Source organism: Alligator sinensis, unplaced genomic scaffold (assembly GCF_000455745.1).
Source record: "Alligator sinensis unplaced genomic scaffold, ASM45574v1 scaffold1836_1, whole genome shotgun sequence".
Taxonomy (NCBI): domain Eukaryota; kingdom Metazoa; phylum Chordata; order Crocodylia; family Alligatoridae; genus Alligator; species Alligator sinensis.
The window spans coordinates 103,839-128,149 of NW_005843371.1; the positions used below are offsets into that span (position 1 = coordinate 103,839).

The 24,311-nt window shown below is 49.5% G+C and overlaps 1 protein-coding gene and 1 long non-coding RNA gene across 3 annotated transcripts in view; one reads left to right on the plus strand and one right to left on the minus strand.

Moving 5' to 3' along the window:
* FAM219A (family with sequence similarity 219 member A) overlaps positions 1 to 13,251 on the plus strand; it is a 48,917-nt gene extending 35,666 nt beyond the window's left edge. Inside the window, exons 3-6 of one of the 2 annotated variants that reach the window (XM_025195010.1) lie at positions 2,230 to 2,332; positions 9,242 to 9,322; positions 9,722 to 9,776; positions 11,717 to 13,251. In XM_025195010.1, coding sequence (XP_025050795.1) covers positions 2,230 to 2,332; positions 9,242 to 9,322; positions 9,722 to 9,776; positions 11,717 to 11,872 — 395 coding nt within the window. In that variant the 3' untranslated portion in view covers positions 11,873 to 13,251. Of the gene's footprint in view, positions 1 to 2,229; positions 2,333 to 9,241; positions 9,323 to 9,721; positions 9,777 to 11,713 lie in introns of both variants that reach the window. The other variant, XM_025195009.1, reaches the window with a different exon arrangement.
* The window catches only part of LOC112548649, a 54,309-nt gene that overhangs the window by 4,512 nt on the left and 25,486 nt on the right, over positions 1 to 24,311 (minus strand). The window lies entirely within an intron of this gene.

The following is a 24,311-nucleotide window of genomic DNA, read 5'->3' on the forward strand; positions in this document are numbered from 1 at the left end:
TCCCTACACAGGCAGAGGCCCATAGCCTTTCCACAGTGTAAGCTGTAATCAGGTTCCCCTGTAAGGCCCTGTGTTATCCCCCCTCTCTTTATGTGATGTAAGAATATTCATTGCTGAGAAATCCCAGTCTGGTTTGGAGCTGCAGCCACGGGAGGTTGCCGTGGTCTCTGTCCCACACCTGCCTCCATGTAACTCAGCCAGAGGGAATTACTAGTCAGTCCTGTTCCTACAAAGCCCGATGGAGTTTATTCACCGTTGACATTAGCGGGATCAGAATTGCATACCGTCTGCACAAGTGTAGGTTGCTCCTAGGTCCTGGTACCACATTCATTGCCACAGGGTCTGAGTATCTTTGCTGATTGCCTTTTCCACGTAGGGTCCCTTCTGTAGCTGAAGGCAGCACTCTTTCTGCGATTCCCTTCTTTGCCCGTCACACATTTCCCTGCCTTTGTCACCTGTACTCATGTCACATGGATGCTCCTAGCTATGGGGCTGGCTTCCCTTCAAGAAAGTGCTTCTCTCAAAGAACGTGTAATAACAGCTTTATTTCCTCTCACCCAACAGAGACTGAGCACGCACTAGAGCATTGCAAACATACAGGGCAGAGAACCATAATCACAAGAAAAGTTCCCCAGCCAGTGGCCCTGGGAGGCTCCAGCCCAGCCTTAGCTGCCCCAGCATTCAGGTGCAGAAGGCCAGAAGCTTCCAGCATTTCTTTGAACTCCATCAAACTCAGAGTGATTTCATCTGGCTCTTCTCCTCCTGGTTGGCTCCAGACTCTGCTTTTCACTAGGAGCCCTCACTTGCCTTTCAGAACAAAATGAGGGCAGTTAGCCCCTGTCTTCTCTGGCAAACTGCTAAGGCAACCCAACTGATTTCCCCAAGGAGAGCAAGAAAGGAACATAAAGCAAAATGCTGCAGCATAAAATAGACATAAAACAGAGGAGAAAAATAGCAGATAGGGCTGCTTCCGTATGCTGTCTAGATCCGATTCTTGCAGCCACGCCACAGGCAACGCAAGCTGTATCAACTACAGAAGCAACCCCACTAAGCATCAGACCCCCCCATTGCAACCCACCTGCACCCTTTGGTCTTACTTGGGTCAGAAGCTTGCCTGGGGTGGGTCGAGGTCTTTCTGCATGGGTGGTCCAGCATCTGCCCTCCCTCTTTGTATCTCTCATCTCTTGGCACCCCCTCAAGTATAAATAACACCGAGCTGATGGAGAACAGGTTTAGGATGGAGATCAGAAGGCAATATTTTACAGTTAGGGTGGTCAAAATCTGGAACCAACTTCCCAGGGAAGCGGTCCTTGCCCCCGTACCTTGGGCAAATTCAAGAGGAGGTTGGATGATCACCTGTCTGGGGTCTTCTGACCCCAGCAGGCATCCCTGCCTGTGGCAGGGGGTCAGGCCAGATGATCTGTTCAGGTCCCTCCTGACCCTAGCAACTATGAAACTGTGGAAGGCCGAGTTTTGGGGCTGCAGGGCCTGAATTATGGTTGCAGCTCCATAGGTGAACACTTTTGTTAGGGAAGGTGATCATAGCCTGTCCATAGGTAAAGCTGACTTTGAAACCACTCTAGTTCCATATCTACTTTCTGCTGTTCTGTTTTTCAATTCCCATCTCATCGACAGCTAGTTCATGCTCTGAAAAACAAGTACACCGAGTAATGTTCTGCAAATAGGACTGCAAAGTGCTTGCTATTTTTTTTAAAAAGGCAAGGAAAAGGTGCAAAGCAACAATGAGATTCAATTTGGGGTAGGCATGTGAGCCCATACCTGGGGACAGATAATAAGCAATACAAAGCATAGAAGAAGAGAGTAAGGAGCAAGGCAATAATGCTTCCTGAAGCAGGAGTAATTAGCCTTGCAGGGAAGTGGTAACTTGATGTTAGACACTAGATTGGACTAGAAAATGTATAATAGACAAGGACCCTGTTTTGGCAGGAGATTCTCTTGCATCATCATTTTCTGGTAGTTCCTAATTGGGTCTCGTAGCCAGGAAGCAGGTGATCTCAGGGGCTGGCTTCCCATATCCGCATCCCCAGAGTAAGCTCTAATGCAGCTTGCCCTGCCCTCAAGCCAGGCTTCGGAGCTAGAGAGCGCCCATTTCCAGGCATTTATTTTTGCTGCACCTTTCACCAGCTCAGGATTCAGCTCTGTAAGCTGCAAGGTGTCCAGGCAGTTAACATCACTCACCTTGCTCTCACTTTTTTGTTTCTTATGCAGAGAAGCAGCGGGAACTAGCTCGGAAGGGGTCCCTGAAGAATGGCAACATGGGAAGTCCAGTTAATCAGCAACCCAAGAAGAACAACGTGATGGCACGGACAAGGTAGAGTATTTTAAGTGTTCAAGTATACCAGGTACCACCCTCCCTGGTGGGCTTGCTAGGAGACAGGGACAACCTTGGTTCCTATTTGCATAATGCTGAGCACGCTGACTGTCGGTAACGGTAATGCTGGCTCTCTCGGGATCCGACAGGCCCCACGCTCCATCTGCTGCATTGCACTAAATTTCTCGGGGAGCTATAGACAGCAGCAGGGCCCAGAAATGGTGAAAGCTCGGCCTGGAAAGGACTCGTCGACTCCTCTTGAAAGGAAGCCGTCGGTCCTGTTGAAAGCAGACTAAACCCAAGGCTCCATCTGCTTGACCGAGGTGCTCATGGCAATCCAGAAGGCCATGTAATCCGTCAGGCAGGTGCGTGTCTGACGCTGCTTCCAATAACAGCAACCTGATTTAGAGTTTAGCTCTGACTCTGCAGCTTTTATCCCAGTAATTTGGCTGCACCTCTTTGAATACAAATGCTTCCAAACCCAGGTTGACTTAACAGCCCATCTGGATGTGTGTGGCTCTATATACCGTTCTCCCTTACACATGCACCTTTTCCCCAAAATCACCCCCTTCCCAAACTGGGGGGTATTTAAGGTGGGGATGTTGTGTTCTTCACTTGAAAAAAAAGCAAGGTGGAGATGCTTCGCATCTGCCAAGGTGGCTGAGTCCTGTGTTAACCCTCCCACAGCCATAGCTGTTGGCTTAGCACTGTAGCTTGTGCCTGCAGCAGCAGGTGAGCTGCAGGAAGTATCTTGATTAGGCATCTAAAATGGAAACAGCACTTCATTTGCAGGAACTTATATAAAGAATTACTTGCAGTAAATCACTAACAGTTTTGCTGCTGCCCTTGGAAGGGCACAAGGCCTAAACTTGTGTGACACGGTGCGTCTGCACACGATGCTATGGTGCCATAGCATCACACTACAGGGACCTAGCAACCACATGCATCTACATGTGACAGCAGCTACTTTGCCGTAGCAGCGCATGGCCTCGTTGTAGCGCGCCGCGACAGCAAAGTAGCAGCTAAAAACAACCATGCGCCTGGCATACAGCACAGTATGGGCTGCTACTACGCTGTGCTTTAGTACTTCCAAAAGGAAGTAGCAACGTTGCTGCACGGGCACGTGTAGGCGCACCCACAGGGTATGTCCTCCTGGAGACGGACAGTGTCTAGGAGATGCGTCATCTCAGGAGACAGTCTGGGTGAAGCAGCTGGCACCCAGAACTTCCTGATGCTACACTTCCTGGATGCTCTGTGTCCCCAAGAGGACATAGGCAGCCAAGACTGGTAAAATCTCCCCGACCCCCCATTTTCTGCCTTCCAAAAACAAGGTGTGTGTTTTATTTGGGGGTGTTATATGCACAGGAACATAGGATCTTTCCTGTAGACTCTGAACAGCATCACCACCTTCCCAGAGCTGGTAAATAGTTAGTTTGTGCTACTCACTGTTGCAGGTGGCTAGGACACCTGGGCACCAGCCCCACACAGTTCAGCTCTGTCCCCATTTATTGCCCATAGTACTAATCAAGTTTCAAGAAACAACAGTGAGCATAAATAGAGAATTTTTAATTGCTGATGACCGGCTAACCAAACCAGCTTGTGGAGGTGAAGTGTTGCAGGGGACCGTTACATCTCCGAAGTGTGATAAAACAATTACATCTCTTATACCTTTATTAAACATTGAATAACTGTAGAAACCAATCAGATTCTAATGACTGCATAAAAAAGCCAATCACCGGGCACCACACAGAGACGCAGGCAAGTGTACCCTATTTCACTGGGTTGGAATATGTACCAATTCGTTGTCTCCTTATTGCTGAGTCTTTCTTCACATTTCCCTGTCTTCTTGGAAGATGCTTCACTAACTTATCTCTCAGGTGTGATCTGGAAGGGCTTTTAAGCTCCCTGCTTATTATATATTTAGCAGCTCAACTTCTTCTTGTTTTGTACAGCTCTAGGAGGAGGAGCTATCGTCACAGTTTTAATGCCAAATTCCCCAACCAGACCTATGCCCTGCTGGAAAGCAAGTATAACTCCAGGATGTCGTCCTCAAACTTGTATCTGGGGCAGGATGTTATTATGTGCTCCGTGGTTTGGTCAGGGTTTCTACCGTCGCATACAGGCAAGGTTTTTAGGTGCCACTTGTACATCAGGTGGCCACACCAGCCATGTCCGGTGTTTATCCTATTATGGGTTGTCCACGTGCTTCGTAGAAGGTTAAAGCCCGGTTGTTGCCTTGTTGCAGGGAGGGCTCTGTTTGAGTACAACAGCAAAGGTGCTGTTTTTCAGCGGGCACCTGTGCTTAAGAAGAGAGGAGGATGTTCACGGGCGGGTGAGAGAGTTGCAAAGATTCCCATGTATGAAGTGCACTAAAAGCTGCCCTTCAGATCCTCTTCGCATTCTACGTGTCCATCTGACAAGATGTTTTGTTCAAAGTCATCTCCAGTACCTGCAGCAGTAACCAGCATTCATGTCAGGGCGCTGCCAGGTTTTATTTGTGCGTTGCTGTGATGTCCGGAGAACGTGTCGGTGGTTCACGCTTGGAAGTTTTTGCCCAAGCAGAAGCCTCGAGCCCTTTGTCACAAGCAAGCGATTCAGCAAATGTAACGAAGAAGTAGAAAATGTTCATCAGGGTTTTGTGTGCCACACTTCTTCATAGTCTCCCACCTAAATCAGGAGAGTAGGAAAAAACGTTTGTTTCTGTGGGCTTCCCAAGAGAGAGGGATAAGCCTCATTGCTTGGGAAATTAGAAAATACAGAGCCCTGCAGTCAGTGCTGGGACTGGGCGTGAGGAAGGGAGGGGAGAGCTGGCAAACAAAGGGGACTCGTGGAAGGATTAGCAGCTGCTTAAGAACTGCAAATGGAAATGGAGGGCTGCTCCTGGGAGAGGAACAGCTATTCACAGATGCTTTGGGATTAATGCTTGAAAAACTGGCTCCCCTCCTCGACAGATGTAACTTTAAACTGTTTTAAAAGAAGATGGGGGTCTCGTCACTTGGGAACACCTGGCAGCTGTTCTGATTTAACCATTACTTCTGCACCTGTAAGTGAGCTGACCCCCTGTAACCGCAGCCCTTTACACCAGTGATGCTCAACCTCCCAGCCCCGCAGGCTGGATGAGTAGCACCAGACCAGTGGATGGGCTGCATCTTGTGGGCAGGGGTTGGTTCATGAACATGAACCGACTCACCGACACAACCCAGCTGCCAGATCTGGCTGCCACGTGACCTGGCACACTGGCCTGACCCGCACGCTGGATCCAGCCACAGACCAACCCCACGTGCCGGCATTATCCAGCACGTAAGGCCATGTCCTCTGCCCGCAGGACTCCCCACGAGTCCAGAAATATAGCAGCGGGGGAGCAGCCACGGCATTCTGGAAGCAATGCTGCCACCGCTCCCCCACTGGATCGCTGGACCCGTGGTGAGCCCCGTGGGCTGGGCTGCAGGTTCAGCACCGGTACTTCAAATGGTTAAAGTGACATCACTCCGCTCCACTTCCACCATTCTCGGGGCAAACAGACATACCAGTTGCATTGGAACGTCTTATACTGGGGCGATTTGATCCCAGTGTAACTGTTACATCTGTCCCCATGCTTAGATTTCTGTCACAATGTCTTGCTGACCATTAGTCTCATCACCCTCTGCCCTCAGCCTACAGGCACTTAAGTAAGAAAGACCCTGTCAGGGACCCTCCCAGTACCCACGCCTTTCCCTGATGACTCAGGCCCCAAGAGCATAAGCAAAGCCCATGAAATTGTTAAAACAGCGTCTGTGCTCTGAAGCTTACCGCATGCCAGTTCTTGTGATTTTGCTGGAGATATTTCTAATATCCACCTCTAACAGTACTTTCACTCCAGGTTGTGAACTCACTTCAGTCTCGGTGGAATGAGAGCATTGAAGAAGGCTCTGTAGTTTTCTGCTGACTGGTACATTATTTCCCCCCTTTTATCAGTCTCTTCCTTCTCCCAATCTTGGGGTTTTTTTCTTTTCACTTTATTCACCTTATCATTCCCCCTCCCGCCCCCACCACCTCCCTTGTTTCTTATTCTTCTGTAAGAGTGTTATAAATGTCTGACACCAAGCCTCCGGTATCGCATTTCCCTCACTGCCCTGTCTCTGCCTCTCTCTCGTGGGGAGAATCAGATTTAGGGATAAAAGAATAATTCAGCCCTTGACCTTTGGGAGGTTGTTGGCATGGTGCTCTCACTGGTCCTGCATTTTTTTTGAGCTAGGCCAGTGTCCAGTAGGATCAGTCCGAAAATCCCAAATCACTTCAGGTGGGGCAGTAAGCCATTGGCTGGTATCATTGTACAGTAATTTTTTTTGATCTTCACAACCGAGGACCTAATCTCCTGATCAGTCCAGCCCCCCATTTATGGAGGGTTTTTTTAATCAATACTATTCCTTTCCTCCCCCGTCCAGCCATGTTCCAGCTCTCAATCTCTCCCCCCCCCAACCATGTAGATAGCTTTCTTTTTCCTCTGTTCCTTCTTATAGCTCAGCTAGACTCACATTTTGCAATTGCATCTTTCATGCTCAGTAACTGAAAACACTGTCATGCGAAGCACAAAGATGATGTGCACATGAGGGGGATGAGGCAACTGGATTCTGCAGCATTTGAGAGGCCAAACAACAGACAAGAGAAAAGAGGAAAAAATGTGAAGCCAGGGTTGGAGCTAGCACTGCAGACTCTGCCTTTAGGAGTAAAATTAAATGTTTATACTGCAGAGAACAATGGGGCTAAGTACAGACAGTCAAAAGGCCCAAGGCTGAATTGATTCAGTCTTCACAGGTTTGTCTAAATTGCGTAGATTGAACCAATAAGCAAGTGAACAGACATTCACTTTTGATCCCGGAAATGCAGCCACGTGCCTGCAGTGGCCTGGGCCAAAGGCCAGGGGGCGCCAGAGCACTCCTCACTGCTGGGCTGGAGCAGACAGCTTGGGCCAAGGCTAGGCCACCCACCCTGCAAAGGAGGGGTTTGCAGGGAAGGTGCAAAGCATCCTGGGGTGCTGGGGGATTATGCATTGACCTGAATCTGGAGGGGGTCTGGAATAGAAGTTCGATAAACCGATTTAACCTAAATCAGTTCAATCTGATACTACATCCTTCCAGGTTTATCTTAAACCAGTGTCAGCCATTTTGAAAGCGGTTTGTGTGCACTGAACTGGTGTGTTACAGATCTGAACCAATTTCTGATCACTTCGACCAGTGTATGTCATTCTGTCCCTAGCCCAATAGTCAGACATTGCTTGGGAAAAGGATGTAGTTGATTATAGAGGAAATAAAGTACACCATGAAGGGCACTTTTCCCAGGCTACTTGACAATACAGGGCCGATTTGGACAGAAGTAAGAGCTCTTAGCTGTCGTATTTGGGGTGGCAGCTTTAAACTGAAGAGCAAGCTTGGCATCCAGTGCTGCTAGCCAACTCTGGCTGACCACAGGCTCTGTTCCTGAGCCTAAGTGTCCTGGCTTCTTGATCTACTTCCCATATTGTTTCCAGAAGTAGACAGACCCTCCCATATGTCATGGAAGGCTGGATCTCCATTTTGCAAGAGGCTCCCTTTGTTTCCTCCACTTCACTGGTGCAACAGATTGGAAATGCTGCAGCCGCTTTGAAGTAATTTTTAAAAATGTAGTTTTTTAATGACTTCAGGAGGGAACTGGCTAATACAATCAGTGGCAAACCTGCATGTGCGCTTTGATGTGAAATTCAATATATTCTGCTCTTCCCTGGAGTTGCCAATCTTCAGTGCACAGCAGCTTTTTGTATGGCTAATGTCACGAGCACTTTGCAGAAATTGCCGGTGGAAACGCTGGATGCTTTTTGCAGCTGAGCACGGAGCAATTGGAGCTTTTGGCCTTGGTCAAATGAACTGTCGTCTGTAGACTAACATTAACCCTTCCGTTCCCAAAAGCCAAGCTTGCTGAAGGAAAATGAGCCCCTTTGTTGAGTTTTGCAAGGTGTCGGTAAAGGAACAGAGCTTTACTCCATTGAAAAGGAGGGGGAAGTTCACCCCTCTGCCATTGTTTCAGCTCTCAGCATACCTCGCTCTTGCTTCCCTGGTTGAATCTGGTTCTTGTGTACAAGGTTTTCTCCATTGCTGTGTGTCCATTTAGAAGCATCATGCTTTTAAATGCAGGATGCAGTTCTAGAGTACAGCAGTTCTCATCAGGGGGTGGGGGAGTTGAAGGTAATAAGCCCGCTTACTTTACAGGAAGATCATGAATCGATAGTCCGTTCCCTCACCATTTCATAAGTGATTGAGAGTATTAGCTTGTATTCGATAAAATCCTTGAGTATATTTGGGTTCTTTTACTGCACCTAGCAATTCTCACTCCTCACCTTGCTAAATATAGCCGTGTTTTCTGAACGCTGGCAAACTCCGAAACATTGGCAATTCAGAAATCCCTGGCAGGTTTTGCATTGTACGTGGCATGATAAATATCTTGGGTTTTAAATAAGGATTTACTTATGTAAGCTTCTGCATTTGGGGGTGGGTAAGAGCTGAGTCCATAAAAACCGGCGATTCGCTTATTTTGATTATTAGAAGTGCCAAGACTTGCCTTCTTATGGCTTCCTTGTAATATAGGCCATTATAACTTCTTGACTGCTACAAGACGCTAATCTAGTAGTCCACGCTCTGGAGACCCCAACACAGAAGGGACCAGCAAGCTCCCTTCCTTCATCCCTTTGAAATATGTTTCACACAAACCAAGGGCAACACTTGGTTCCATGTAATTGCATCAACCTATATTTATTCGTTGAAGATGTTTAATAAAAATGAAGTCATCTGAAATGAGGAGACCCTCTCTGCTGTCCTCATTGGCTCGTGGCCTTGACTTAAGCTTTGCACGGTACTGAACTTAAATTTGTATTTAATAGAAAATATTTAATTCTTGCAGGCTGGTTGTTCCCAATAAAGGCTATTCATCGTTAGATCAGAGTCCAGATGAAAAGCCACTGGTAGCCTTGGATACAGACAGGTATGCAAAGAGTTTCTTAACAATAAGATTGTATGTGGGATATTACATTTCTTCGTGAGTAATTCTGAAATCCAGGAGTCCTGACCTGCCAGACCCATCCTTGAATCACTCATGTTAGTTCCTCTCCCACCTTGCTGTGACCTCTAGCACATCTCTTAGTCTGTCTGCCCACCTCTGTATACAGAAACGTGTATGGAAACACTCATTTTAAGACTGACTTTGCATGCACAGTGCCTTGAAATCTATTGCTGAAAGGTGCTCTGCAAGCACAGACACTGCACGGTTAACCTCTTTGTGCAGAGAGCTGAGGTCCGCAGCATGGAGAGGCAGGAATCTAGAGAGAGAACAAGACTCTCTAACTGCCTCCTTCTCTTTGCTGTATCTTGTCATTCTCTACAGTGATGACGACTTCGATATGTCCAGATATTCCTCTTCAGGATACTCATCAGCTGAGGTGAGTTACACTCCCTTCTGCTTGCCTTGCCTCAGTGACGACTGGAAAGAAATAGCGTTCCTGAGAGGAGCAGGGCAAAGCATTTACAATAAAGGGATCTTCAAAAGACACAGCAGCAGCTCCACGATAATTGTATTCTTGTTGCTGAGCTAAAGGCCTCTCCCCTTGCCCCTTTGGGACAGGTATAATTTTATCCACTGGACGTATTTATTCTCTGTAGCGCTCAGGGTTGGAATTTCATGCTGCCAGACCTCCAGGGGAAAGGCGTCTTGGCAAAACCGATGCAGAAGGGTTAGACTGTAGGCCCCTGCCGCTTCAGTAACCATCTCTCTGACAAGTACAAATGAATGAATTCCCTGGGAAGCAAGAACGACACCATTTAGCGCCGTCTCCAGAGGGGGACTATTGACACATGCTATGAGTACAGGGGTCACTTTGTGCACGGTGAGCAACCTCCCCTTCACACCCTCTTTTTAGCCCAGGACAGGAGGAAGCTCCAGGAAGAACTTGTGAATAAGCTCTTCCTAGCTCTAGCTTTGGCTGAAGCGCAGGCCAGGGGCTGTGACTGGGCTATGCCAGTGTCCCTGCTAGGAACTGGACTCAGAAGTTCCTGGCTAGAGGGTCTTGTCCCACTGCTGAAGGTCAAACTGATCCCCACATTTGGGGTCAGGAAGGAATTTTACCCCATGGTCAGACTGGTATGGACTGGGGGTGTTTGCCTTCCTCTGCAGCAGGGGGTGTAACTTTCTTCCTGGGATCTCTTCAGTATATATTACCATAACCTTTTATAGAAACAGGATGTCCCACCTTTACCTGTGGCAGGTTTGGGTGTTGTGTCTTATGTTGTGTCAGGGTCAACGGTAGTTTTACTAAGAGATTAGACAGTGGCTTTGTATAGGATAGTTTGGATAATGATGATCCTGCCTCAGACAGGGGACTGGACCAGATGACCTCCAGAAGCCCCTTCCAGCCCTACTTCTCTAGACCCAGAGGTTCCTGTTTAGAGGGTTTTCCCTCTCCTCTTATGGTCAGACTGATCCCAACATTTGGGGCCAGGGAGGAATTGTGTCCTGTGGTCAGACTGGTTGAGATTGTCGGGGGGGGTTGCTTTCCTCTGTAGCAGGGGGGCATGGCTTCTGGCTTGGATCTTTTCTCTCCCTGCTTTACTTGTGGCAGGCTGGGATACTTTTGGGGTCTTTGGCCAATCTGCCTTGTAGTTGTGCAACAGGGTTGATTGTGCAGTTTTCACAATAGGTTAGACCAAGATTTGTACAGGATAGTTTGGATGGGGATGATCCTGCCTTGAGCGGAGAGTTGGTCCCTTCCAGCCTGACTTTTCTCTGTTTCTGTGATCCATTGCTCCTAGTCCTATCCCCTACAGCCACAGAGAAAACTGTTTCTTGAACCTCTTTATAATTGCCTGTATTCCAAAATAAGGGAGGATGTGAATTTAAAGAGCTGTAGCTTCTCTGGGTTTCATGCTCTTACTCTGGAATCAGCTTAAAACAGGGGTGCTCAACCCCCAGCACAGGCCAGATCCAGCCCTGGGTGATGTGTCATCCAGCCCATAGTGTTCCCCACAGATCTGGGGGGAGCCCTGGGGCCTGTGGCCCTACATGCTACATGGGGCATACAGGGAAGCATGGGACCCAATCCCAACCCACAGGGCCAGATGGGGCCAAGGCAGGAGAGGCATAGGGCCCCAGAGCCTGATTCTGGCACGTGCTGCCAGGCAGGGGTGGCACATGGAGATGGCACGGAGTCCAATGGACCAACCCTGCACGATTCGTCTGGCCCACGGGGCCAAAAGCTTGAGCACCACTGGCTTAAAACAAAAGGTAGCACCCTTACATCCTTGTAGGGAACTTCCTCTGAGTTTGCCCCATTCAGAAAAATAAATGTCTAAAGTATTTGACTGTGTGTCTCTTTGTTTGCAGCAGATTAACCAAGACTTGAACATCCAGCTGCTAAAGGATGGGTATCGGTTAGATGAGATTCCAGATGACGAGGACCTCGACTTAATCCCCCCTAAGTCTGTCAACCCCACCTGCATGTGCTGCCAAGCCACCTCCTCCACCGCCTGCCACATCCAGTAATGAGGACAGCAGGGCGTGATCAGTGCTTTCCACTATAACTGTAAAACTTAACGGCCATTGCTTCCTCCTATGGTAGGACGTGCATCTCTTTGTGTTCATGGAGCCAGGAGAAACCAAAAATCCATTTTACGATCAGTTGATAAGTTCTTCTTAAGCTCTGGTTAACAAACATAGAGGCTTGAAGTGCCAGACTGGGCCTGGTCTGGGGAGTTAATGCAAAAGGGCCCAGTGGTCCTAGGTCTGTACAGGCTCTGACTGAGGTCTGCATGGTGGCAGGGCTGGTTTGGGGCAGCAGTTATTCCTCCACGTCTCAGTTAATCTTATTGCAAGATCCATGGTGAACTGGAGACACAAGGTCTTTCTAACAGGGTGGGGAGGGCATTATCCTTAATTCATTCCCTAAAACCGATCCATTTTTGCCAACTAACTGGGTCCGGGCATAGGAGCAGAGTAAAATTCTGGAGGGGAGCCAGGCTAGCAAGGAGTAAGATGCCCTGAAAGTCAGCTGCACTCACAGAGCACACGTAGGCAGTATTTCATCCTGGGTCAATACCCACAGCCTCTTGGGCAGCCATGTCACACATCTGATGAATCTGCTCCTCGTTTCACCTTAAGTCACCCCCAGACAGGTAAAATTCTATCCGCAGGCCATCTTTGCTCCTTTTAGATTACTTTACTTCCAGGAATAACCTTACAGTCTCCACAAATTCAAGCCAGGTCACATTTCTCGGGTTTTGTTTAAATTTTTTGTAGCCCAACTCATGCCAAAAATCCATTAAATAAATTCTCATACGTGCAGGGACACAGAGATTAGGGCGGGAAGACCAAATGCGGTGAAGAATGCACATTTTTCCCACGTTTTCACATGTTTATCAACGCAGAATGCCAGTGTGGTCGGCGTTGTCCTAGGCTGGGAGGGGGAGCATCTTTTGGGAACAAAAAGACTGCAGGTAGGTTCACCTCATTAAAAGCACGAGGAGAACTGCTGTTATCCCACCTCTGCCCTTTTCTGGGACAACCATCGCTCACATTAAAGCTGTCTCAAGAGTGAGGGAACTTGTGTTTAGACAGTGCTCTCAGGAAACCTGGCTCTAAAATAAATGGATGGATGGTATCATCAATTTGCCCAGCAGCTGTGTTTGACACAGGCAGGTTTCCTGAATCATGCAGCACGTTGGCTTCCCAGTTTTTTTCTTTTGTTTAGTTTTTGGAGCTTTTGGCTGCAGAGTGCCCAGGAAAGACTGCCAGCATCGCCTTTAGCACTCACCTTAGCCCTGAGCAATTGAAAGATTGAGGAAAATTCGATCAGTTTTTCTAATCTCAACTCCTGTCTGGAAATTCCATAATATTGCAACAAGGTGCTGAAGTTTCACCTTTCTGAAGTACAAAGTCTTTGTTTAAAAGCCGCGGGCAGTCAAGCGAGTCCTTAAGCGGGCACTGTCACCTGCTCTTAACAGCTGTAAGTGGTGTTGGCTTTGATTCTGCCCATCACGAGGCACCACACCGTGTGCCGGTCTGAGCAAAGGATCAGGAGATGGCGGCTCCATTCCTCTCTCGCATAGTCGTGAGCAAGACACTGCAAACCGTGTTTTCCTCATCTGTGAAGGAGGGGAAGGAAATTAGGGTGTTGTGAGGGCGAGCCATTATTAGTGATCATGCTTTGCTTCTTCAAAGTGCTTCAGTACTAACTTTTCCTGGTCAATAGGGAGTAGATCATCCCAGAAGCAGGCTCTGCTGCTGCTTTTGCCCTTTTTAATCACCTGATGAACACTAAAGCAACACAAACTGCCAGGGCCATTTTCTTTCTGCTTCTGTTGTGCCTCACTTCAGCTCCGATGCCAGCAGAGCTGGTGCTCAGCTTTGGGAAGAACTAGTCACCTCCGGATAGCAGAGGCGCTCTCGCAGAAAAGGCGGGTGTCGGTTGTTTTCCAAGCAACACATTTTTTTTTAAAGTGGCACTGTGGCTAAATAGGAACAAAAAACTAAGGTCAAATCAGTTACCTGACTTGCTTGACAGCGTGCTTTTAAAGGCCACTACGATGAGGCTTTCAAATTCCTCAGTGGCACTGTGTAAACCGGGACGAATCAGGTCCCACTTGTACAGACAACCAAACGTCCATCATCTCTCTCCTCCGGGTCAGTGCTCCATCCTAGGGCACAAACTCTGCCCTACCGAGAGCCCAACCTGCCTGTGGCCAGCACCTTGCGGGGCTGCTCACCTGCAGCGACATAATCCATGTTCTCTGCCGTGTCCTAGTCCAGCATGGGCTTCCCCTCTCCGATCAGTGCCTTTGTGTCCTGATCAAGAGGGCGTGCTGCGCTCTGGAGCTCACCGTCTTCACACAACAGACCCCACCTGCTATTTCTTTCTGTATCCCACCACAGCAGCATTATTTTAATTGCCCCCAATTTTTTTTTCTCTTGTGAACTAAGCACCTGCTTCCAGTTTAACCCTCTAAGACCTCTGAGATAGAAATGCCCAGTAGAAGGGGGAGGGAAGGTCGGACTTCGTCCAGGCAGTGACGTCACTGAATGCCGTCCACAGCCACACGCAGTCACAAGCTGACTTTTGTTCCTTGTTCACAAAGGGGTTGGTTACAAAGAGCTGGCTTGGCGCGATCAGATACCTAAAATGGAAATTTTTGGCTTCTCCTCACTCGATGCTTTGTGTCCATATATTTTACTAGGGGAATAAAATAGACAGGGTGGGGGAAAGCAGTTATCAATGTCGGGTTGGTATCAGGAAGGCTGAATGCATTGAGAAAATGCACATGTAGCTACTACAGAAAGTTGACCTATAACCCTGTTACACTGCAGCCTCTTCTGCAGAATATGAACTAGTTTTATGGTTTTTTAATAAGGTTAGTACTATGGTGCACAGTTGGGGTTATGTATTACACTGAAAAATGGTTGGTTAAACCTGGCTCTCCCTTTGTGGCCTCATGTTCAGATCCTGGGTTCAGCCAGAATATGACTTCTCCTGCCTTGTGCCAGCCAAAGAGGCCTAGACCAGTGTATTGTCCATCATGCTGTGAGGCTCTCTCTCAGACCCAGAGGATTTTTCTGATGCTCTGCATTGTAAAACAGGCAGCCTGCTGGCCAGGAGAGCGCTCAAATGTCTGTAGATTGCTTGAGAGAAAGCTGGTTTCCAAATCATCCCTATTTCAAGATGTCTTCTCAAGTATCAGAAACCCCATCTTCCAGTCCCAAGCCCCAGAAAGCTCCATTACAGCATCCCAGCATGAAAGCCTATTGCACTATCAGCCAAAAGTACCATGCCGATACTGTTTGCTTAATGGTGGGGATAAAATTCTCACAGTGACCCACGGGCCTCACAGAAGCATTTGCACCTGATGCCTTTGAATCCAAGCCCCTCTGTTTGCTCATAATTAAGGCCTTCAAGTTTTAGTTACCAAAGCACCAGACTTTAATCACATTCCTTCCTTTTTAACTGCCACATGGATCCCACGGACTGGCTCTGCTACGTAAGATGACAGCACACAGGCCTGGTTTTCCAGCACTCCAAAGATCAAGGTCATAACTCAGTTTACAATGAATATTCACACTGATGCCACGTTGCCATGGGCAAAGAATGACCTCTGCCTGGTGAGTGACTCCCGCTGCAAGGTTATTATATATTGAGCCAACCCAGCAAACAGCCCTGTCTAACCTCAGCGCCTGAGTCACCTCTACTCAGCATCTTGGTGTCCAGTATGTCCCAGTATGAGGCACCAGTGAGATTCAGCATGGGATCAAGTTACTTTGCACTGACATTGCGTGTGGAATGTAGCATCCAAGAGGGCATGGTTTGTGCTCACTGCAGTCCTGTTCCTCTTCTGTTCACCTGTCACCAGAAGCGATGGTGCAGAAAATGAAACAGGCACCGTGCTGCCTTGCGGGGGCCTCCAAAATGGCATGTTCCTAGAAACCGTGTCCTGTTCGCTGGGCCAGCAAGGTCTAGGAGCACTTAGAGCAGCATTGAAAAGTTAGAAAGGACATCAGATGCCATCTGAAAAGAAAGAGAACGTGGCAAGCAGTCCCACAGCATTTAGAAGCAGTGAGAAGGTGGGACAACCTTTTGGAGTGAAGATAAGGTGGGAGGGAGCATTAATGGATGACAGATTGCTGCCAGCCAGTAATGAGGTGGCCTCAAAAGCTTCTTAATGATTACACTGACTTGGCCTTTCAGATGGAAAATGGAGCTCCAGGTGCTTTCTGGTCGCTGCACTTAGAGCCAGTCACTGCATTCATGTCCTCCTGCAGCCCTTTCTCTAGGCTGCGGGTAGAGGGTGGCGCCTGGAAGGGGGAACACCTGCTGCTCTCCATCAGGAGTGCCATCCCCACGGCCTGTCTGACCAGATGCCTTTCCGGGTAGACGGCCAGCCCTCGAACCAGGAGAAGTGCTGAGTTATCTGGTGCACACTGCTTGCTACATGACTTGCACGGACTGTGTTTCAGACGTGGGCGGAAGTTTGTACCCTGCTGTTCCTCCCAGTGCATTTGTTACCAGCCCACATGCCTTTGTGTCTGCTGTGTCGCTTTGACTGTCTTGTCCACTGCTGCTTGGTGACTGCATAAATGTGCTTGGGGAGTAGCAGCAGACGCACCAGATAACCCACCTTATTCTAGGGCATCCCCAGAATAGCACTGGGATGGCCAAGCTCACTCACCAACTGGACAAGCCTAGACCAACCCACCCAGCCGTGTGCTGGCTGGCACCCTCATTCCTCAGCTGCTCTCCAGAAAATCCTTTTCTCTTTCTCCTTTCAGCAATTATTTTTTTTACTCTGCTGCAGAACCTGAGAGGCTTGAGAAAGCAGTTGCCTGATGGAGCAGAAATGAGGAGGAAGGGGCAGGCAGGCACCAGATGGAGCAGTGGAGTGGAGGAGGAGGCAATGATTGCAGATGTTGCAGGGCTGTGTTCCCCACTCATTAGGCAGCTGGCACGCGCGCAGCCCCAGCGCTGCTGCTCCAGCCAGGTGGAAGGCCGCAGTGGGTTTGATAGCTCTTCAAGAGGATGAAGATGCTGATGAGGGTACAGGGGCTGGAGGGGGCTGGCTACATGGACTGGCTGGTAATGGAAATCAAAAGCCCAGCAAAAGAGCCGACTTGCTAAGGAGATGCTGAGATGAGCATGCATGCAATTGAGGGGTATAAACCAACATGTTCATCCCTCTCTCAGATTCAGGACTTCGCTTCTGACCCTTTGCTTCACCTTTGCGTCCTTCCTCCATACACACGCACAACGTGGCTAGTGCTGCATAGAATTAAATTCACCGTGGTGTCCGGATAGTGCTTGACTGAGCAGATGTAGGCTTTGCATGACCTGCGCTTGAATCAAAAGTGCATTCACTCCTGCTTTGATCCCAGCTTCCCTCCAGAGCTGACGGCAAGGAACAGTATTCTCTTTCAGCTCGTTTTGTCCCTTGTATAAATAATAGATGCCCGGGCAGGGCTTGGGGGAATCTAGATGTCTAGCAGAGGATGATGATCTAAAGAGAGACACTGAGGCTGCTCCCAGCTCCCTTCCCTGGCAAGGGGTTGCTGATGCTCAGGATCAGACCCTTTGTGACCGCTCCCAGCCCCCACCAAAGCTGGAAGGGTGCAGTAGCACTAGGGGATGAATCGCCCTCTGCTCGGCTTTTGTGGGAACATGGTGAGGGTGTCACTTCCACTCAGCGATTTTCTTCAAAGTTTGAACTGCATCTCATCAGACAAGCTTGCCGCCATTCCCAGGGCTGGGGATTTGGTCAGGTCACACAGCAGGGATGGCTTTCGGAGCCAGACGTATCCAGACCAAGCAGGTCAGTGACTTTGCAGTGACCTAGAGCAGGCCACAGTAGATGGACATCAGAGCGGGAGGAAGCAGGCAACCGTTCTGAGGTCCGCTGGCAGCACACAGGCTGCTGGTGAGACCCAGTGCCCGACCATCAAGCTGTAGTCCATCCTTTTGCATCACACGGCTACGTTGCAGGGTTGGACAGAAGTTCCCCGATGCTGAAACTGTATCTCCCTCCTGCGCCCACCTCTGTGGTGTCTCTGACCCCGGGGCATCCTTAGACCAGCAGCATCCCGACTCTACCTGAAAGAGTGCTGGAGACAGGCCAGGAGACCAAAGACTTACGCGTCATTGTGGTGAACTGAAACACACTGCAGTGGCCCCGGCAGAGGACAAGGATCCCCAACACGAGTCAGAGGGCCATTTGGCCTTGCGTTCTGGGACCTACAGTTTTTCACAAGCCGTGTTTGTGTGCAGACGAGAGGCTGACCAGGGGACTCAGCACAGAACCTGGGTGTTCTCCACATCTGGACCACCCGGCCTCGTGACCGGCAGCAGTGTCACAGCTTTCCCATTCAGACACAGAAAGCAGTTCCTCCCCGTGGCTTCCAGGTCCAGACAGTCTGCGTGGCCCAGCAACAGGCCCCCACTCCACCTCTTCCTCTGACACCCCTTCACGCTAGATGGATTTGCATTGGGAAGGAGTGCATCTCAGGTGTGACGCTGCTATCTCCATAGTCACAGCGTATGATCGAAGCAGGGGGGTCACATCAAGGCAGTGGAAGCAGCCCTCGTTAAGATGTACTCTTTCATGCACGTGGCTGGAAACCACCGTGGCCAGCGCCAGAAGAGCAAAGCCGTGTCCAAGGGGCAGCAGCGCGATAAGTCCCATTACTTAGGGAGATGGCGGTTCTCCGAGTTGCATTTTCCTTTCTCGTTCTTCATTCAGCTCTGCTCTTTTGCAATACCACAGAGGCTCCGAACAAATTAGAGAGCGTCTCCGTCCCAGACACTGATGTTAGGGCCAGGCTCCTTCCAAAATGTCAGGGGAACTGGGGTTTCTTTTACCGTATCTTTTGTGATCTGGTCTTGTATCACCTCCAAACTCACAGGTTTCTCTGCTCAATGTCTTGGAGCGGCCTTGAGCTGAGTAACTTCCACAGCTAAGCCTCTGGCTGCATGGACATCTAGGACCTTGGGTTTTAAGATCGGCACTTCGAACATCGGCCCAGAGGGAGAGCTTGCATACAAACTGACGGGGGGTGGGGAAAGGTCTGATTTCTCTCCACCCATTTCCATCCCCTCGGGATGGCTCCTGCACAACGCGTTCTGATGAACAATGACTACGACTCGACCAAAATCAGGGCTGCTGACCCAGGCAGCAGGACAAGGGCACCCTTTGCCGTACAGTGCGAGACAATGCAATCAAAGCACCGTCCTTGGAAGGGCTCGGGTTTCAGGCCAGCTGTGCTTCAGTTGCCTGACTTCCCCGCGTATAATAGCAGCACAGCATTGGAAGAGCCCCCGCTTGCTCCTGTGACAGGGGGCTCCAGGCCCTTGGCTCAGCGGTCAGGGTGCACAGCCTGCTTTAGAGATGGGGTCGGACTTTGATATGTGGACTCACGTCCAGATGTCCCTGGAGTTCAGAGAGGTGGGGATCTGGGCTCCTGCACGGCTTCGTCTCTCCCTGCAGGTAAAAACACCGAGTCCTCCCTACGTGTAAGCAGTGGAAGCTTGATGCCGCACAGTTCCCATGAGAGCTTCCCTCTTTCCTGTCCCTTCCTTTTCCCCCCAGCCTCAAAGGCTGCATCATGTGCAACCTCTTCTGCCAAAACACGTTCCCATTCCTGGCTGCTCTTTGAGGAAGCCAGAGAAGTCACGAGAGTAACGCTGGAAGCCTCCTTTCCTGGGAGGCCGATCCTCATTCAGGCATTAACTAAATTACCTGAAATAGTTTGGAGGCAAAAACAACATTTAGGCAGCCGTGGCAGGGAGGGTGGTTGCTTTCCTCTGCAGGATACTCGAGGCAGTTCTCATCTACAGCCCGAGATCCAAATTGCTTTGGCCTCAGAGAAAGTTTGAATCCAACGCTGAACTTCACGATCAGCCTCACTGCCCCCTTCTAGATAGCACCGGTGATACGGGTGTGGGGTCATAGGGCCCACGATGGAGATGCATGGGGGTGAGCAATGAATTAGCCACACGCTGTCCTGTATTTCATCTCAGTGGACCCCACAAAGAAAGCAGGCTTCCTGGTCAGGCTGTAGTTCTGTGGGTAAAAGGGTCTATTGGCAACTTTAAATCTCTACAGGGGAGGAAAGGGGGTTTTGCATATTTTTAAGCCTTTTACTGAGCCTTCGGTATATTGAAGAAGGAAGAAACCTAATCACCATTTGAATAGCCTTCTAACGGGTTCTGAAAGCAGGTGCCACCTTGCATGTCATCCTGCGCAGTGACACGCCGCTTGCAGATCTCATTGTACCTACTGCGGACGAGTCACCTCATGCACTGTACGGGAACGGGGGCAGGAGACACAGCGCTGACCATTGTGTTCAACAGCTATGGCTTCCCAAAAACACAGAACCGGACCAGGACGGGGTCAGGGAGGGGGAAAGCAGCAACAACAATAGAAGTATAACTAGTCGTCACAGGTAAACTTCGGTATCCGTGTCCAGTGGTTAGTTCTAGACTCGCGAGCCTTGTTATATTGCACACGTCCTCCATTCACACCTAGTTTTTTTCTTCCCTCCCCAAGACGTTGCCATTATTGTTTTCGTTACACAACCGGCCCCGCGGGGAGCGGCAGAGATTGTCAGAACAAAAGGACTCTCAGGCCACAGCTCTCATCTCTGTCTCCCGCTCAACCCCACGTTGAGCTGTAAGACGTGGTTGGCCACTACTAGTCCAAGTTGTATTAATGTATTCAAGCTACTTGTTTCAGCGGTATCCCGCCAGTGCTCTGAAGGGGCCGTGTAAAAGGCTCTTGCCACCACCTTTGCTCACTGACAGCCCTTTGCAAACACCCCGTACTGGACATGCATTGGGCTGCTGTTGGCAGTAGCTGGCACTGCCCAGCTCACACGCGGTCCCATTCATGCAGCTTCACTTGCAGAAGCTGGCAGGAGGTGGCTGCTGCCCATTTTTGATTTCCCAGAGGGAGAGGGGATCTCTTTTTTTTGGCACTACGATGCTTCATTAACCTCAACACGGCCAAGTTACGGGAAGCATTAATAGTCATGATTGATCTGGTGCGGCGAGGCAGCATCCAGGCAGGCACAGAGGCATTGCATTAATGACCGATGCCATGGCTGGGTCTCAAAACTGGGTCAGGCCAGCCCAGTGGTTTGTAGAGAGCTTTTTTCCCCTCTCTCGGGAATCGAGCTGGCCTCTGCTTTCAGCATGCTGTATTGACCCCCTAGATAATGAACACTGAAGCGCTCTGTCCCGGCACATCTTGTCTCAACCTGAACATAACTGCTTGTACCCCGCATTGAAAAACCGTGACAAAAACCAGTCCCAAGGTCTCAATTCCCTGCAGTGTCTGACACAGGAGATGAGGGGATGGAAGGAGGTGCCCACGAGGCGCTGGGCTCCAGATCCTTTCTGGATGAGTTCGATAAAAATGTCCTTCCCGTGGCAAGAACTCCTGCCGTCAACTTCGATCTCAGCCCAGGAGACGCATTTCTGTCCCCGGCTGCTCCCATGTGTAGTGAAATGGCCAATGCAGAAGTGTATTAAGTGTAACATTCAGCTTAAATAATCCGTATCATTAGGAAGAAAAGACATTATTGGCTTTATTCCACAGTAAGAAACTGCTACTTGTTTGGCCCGGCATGACGCGTTAATGCTGCCCTTAACTTGGCCCTCCGGTTTCTTTCTGATTTTGCTTTATTTCTCCTCCTGAAGCGCCAACCCGTATCTTCTAAAGAATGGGGTTTAACTTTCCTTTCCTGTTCAAAACATGTAGCACACCGTTGTACTTCTGTTCCTGTCTGCGTAGAGTACTGCCTTAAACAGATCCGTTGTGTTGTGTTTCTTTTCTTTTTTCGTTCTTGGTTTTTTGTTGTTTTTTTTACCGTCAGTTTTATGCATTAATTTATTTAAAAATGTGTTTTTTGGAAAACATGTATAATATTTTTTTAACATTTCCATTGCAGTATTTATCATTGTTACTGGTTGTGTGTAGTGTAACAGAATTAATGATATTAAAAAGCATACATATGAAACCCTGCCCCAGCCTCTGTCATTGGCAACATCCAGCCTGGCTCGGGGAAGAGCTGAGCCCATTACAACTGCAAGGGTGGTAACAGCCTGGACATTTCTTAAAGCCGCACTAGCTATCCCATAGCCGAACGTTTCCGGTGCGCCCTGCCTGGTGAGGGGTATGAGTTCAGTGGTCCTGAGAATCTGCCGTTCATAACGAAGCCTTGGACCACGAAAAACCAGAGCAGTTTTTGGCACGTTCTCGGGAGCCGTCTCAGACGGTACCGGCAGATCCACAAACAACGGCTTTGGCATGCATCTTATTGCTCGTTGGGAGGCCATCAGCCTCTGGCTAAGGAAATCCAGTCCGTCTTCCCCTTAGCCCCCCGCACAGACAACATTTTGTGTTATTTGTAGTGTTTTGTGAGACATTCAGCCCGGCCGGGGCAGTCACCCTTCCTCTGTGGAATTGGCAGGATACATTTGCTGATGCGGCAGTCATCACCCGCGGGAGATTTCCAGCAAAATACTCTCTTGTTTCTTGTCTCGTTATGAAAAATGCAGGCATTACCCAACCAAAGCCCCACTTTACAGCGGGGTGGATTTGATTGCTTTCAGGTTCAAAATTGGCTGCTACTTTGGATACAGAAGGGAACAAAAACCAGAGATGACCTAAGCCGCAGGTAATATGCATATGACATTAAATATTTCGCAACTGATGATGCTTTCAAGCCCAAGGTAGGCAAATTCCCCAGTCCTAGCAGGAGGTGTCGTTATTTCCAACAACTTTCTGTTCTGGGAAGCCCGAGTTCCTGTATCACCCAGTTCATTAATGTCCAGGTGGGCGGCTGTGATGGGCCGGCTGCTCTTTCTACGGACTCAGCACACACCTGCTTTTAGTTTCGAGCCCGGGGGAGACTTGTCTAAAGTGGCTCTGGCCTGTTTTCAAAAGGGCCCAAGGCAGGTCAGAGCCTCCATCTCACTGGAAGCAGATAACCTGGGCTCCTAAGGCTCTTCTGCTAATGAGATTGGGTGCATCGGAGGTCTACTCCCAGACCCCCTCCTTAAAGCAGGAGGCAAGTGAAATATTGGGGACTGGGCTACGCCACCCCTTCATACCACGTAGGCGCTGCGATAGATTCTCAGTTGGTCCGCGCTGCAAAGCACAACTTGTTTCTACTCATCGAGGTAATTGCTAACCTTAGGCAGCCACTGGCAAGAGAAAACGCCAACTAATTTTACACTCCAGCAATTTAACGATCAGCTCAGTCAACGCTGTGCCAGTCCCGTCCCTGTGTCCAGAGCTGCCGATCAAGTCTCAGCAAATAAAATGTAAAAAAAAAAGAGTTTGGACACATTTCCTTTGGCAGGCCACTGCAATAGCCCACCAGCCCTGGTTTGGTTCCTGCTGTTGGATGGTAGTTTTGAAGGCTTATGTAAGCCAAGCAGGCTGGTCTCAGTCCAGTTCCAAGTAAATCAGTGCTAAGTCGCAGCAGGCACCAGCAAAACTTGGCACAGCTGAGCCTGCTCCAATGGTCCGGGTAGAAACCAAGCTACAAAGGCAGACAGGAGCTTAGGGCGCAAGGAAGGGCCGTGTTGAACGGCAGCTGCCAGTATTGCGGCCCCACAGTCCCAATAAGCAGAGGACGTGAGGGGGCTGGGGCATTCATCTAGTACCTTCTTGAGCATGAAATACTCCTAGGATGAAATTTAGCCCAAATGCCCATTAAAATGCCATCAGTTTGCATAGCACGCGCAAGTCACTCAATATGGATTAGTCTGAAGCCCTGGTAGGATGAAACAGGAGCCTCCAGTGGTTCATTAGCTATTGCGTTCCTCGGCTTCCTCCTGCTTGGTACAAAGGATTTGCTTGCTTTTATCAATGGATGATTTAGCAGCCAACAGTGATAAGTGGAGGAGGAGGACAAGGAGCAGTGGCCGTAAACGGTTAGAGGATGGTTTCAGGTTAGATGCAAGGAAGGGTGACCCGAATCTGGAGTAGACTTCCCGAGGAGGTGGTGCAGTCCCCGACCTTGGAAGTCTTCAAGAGGGGACGGGACAGACGCCTGGCTGGGATCATTCGATCTCAGCCGTATTCCTGCCAGAGCAGGGGGGTTGGACTCGATCTTTCGAGGTCTGTGAATCTGTGGAAGGATCCTCCAGGGCACGCTGCCCCACTCGGAGCCCATCGGTGCCACGGGCCTCAGCTCCGAAGCAAACCAGTGAGGTAAGACCCAGGGAGGACAATCAAATCTAAGTCATTTGTGCTTTCCTAAGAGAAGGCCACGCTGCCCCTCTTGTTCCCGCCCCGTATTCTGCCGGCATCGCCGAACCGAACCGTTTTTGGACCTCTGTCACAGCCCTGTAGATCTATTACGTTTGAGGTGTACCGTGGTCTGTGCACGGCCAGACAGAGGAGATCCGCAGAAGGGATCAAGTCCCCAGGCTGTTCAGGGC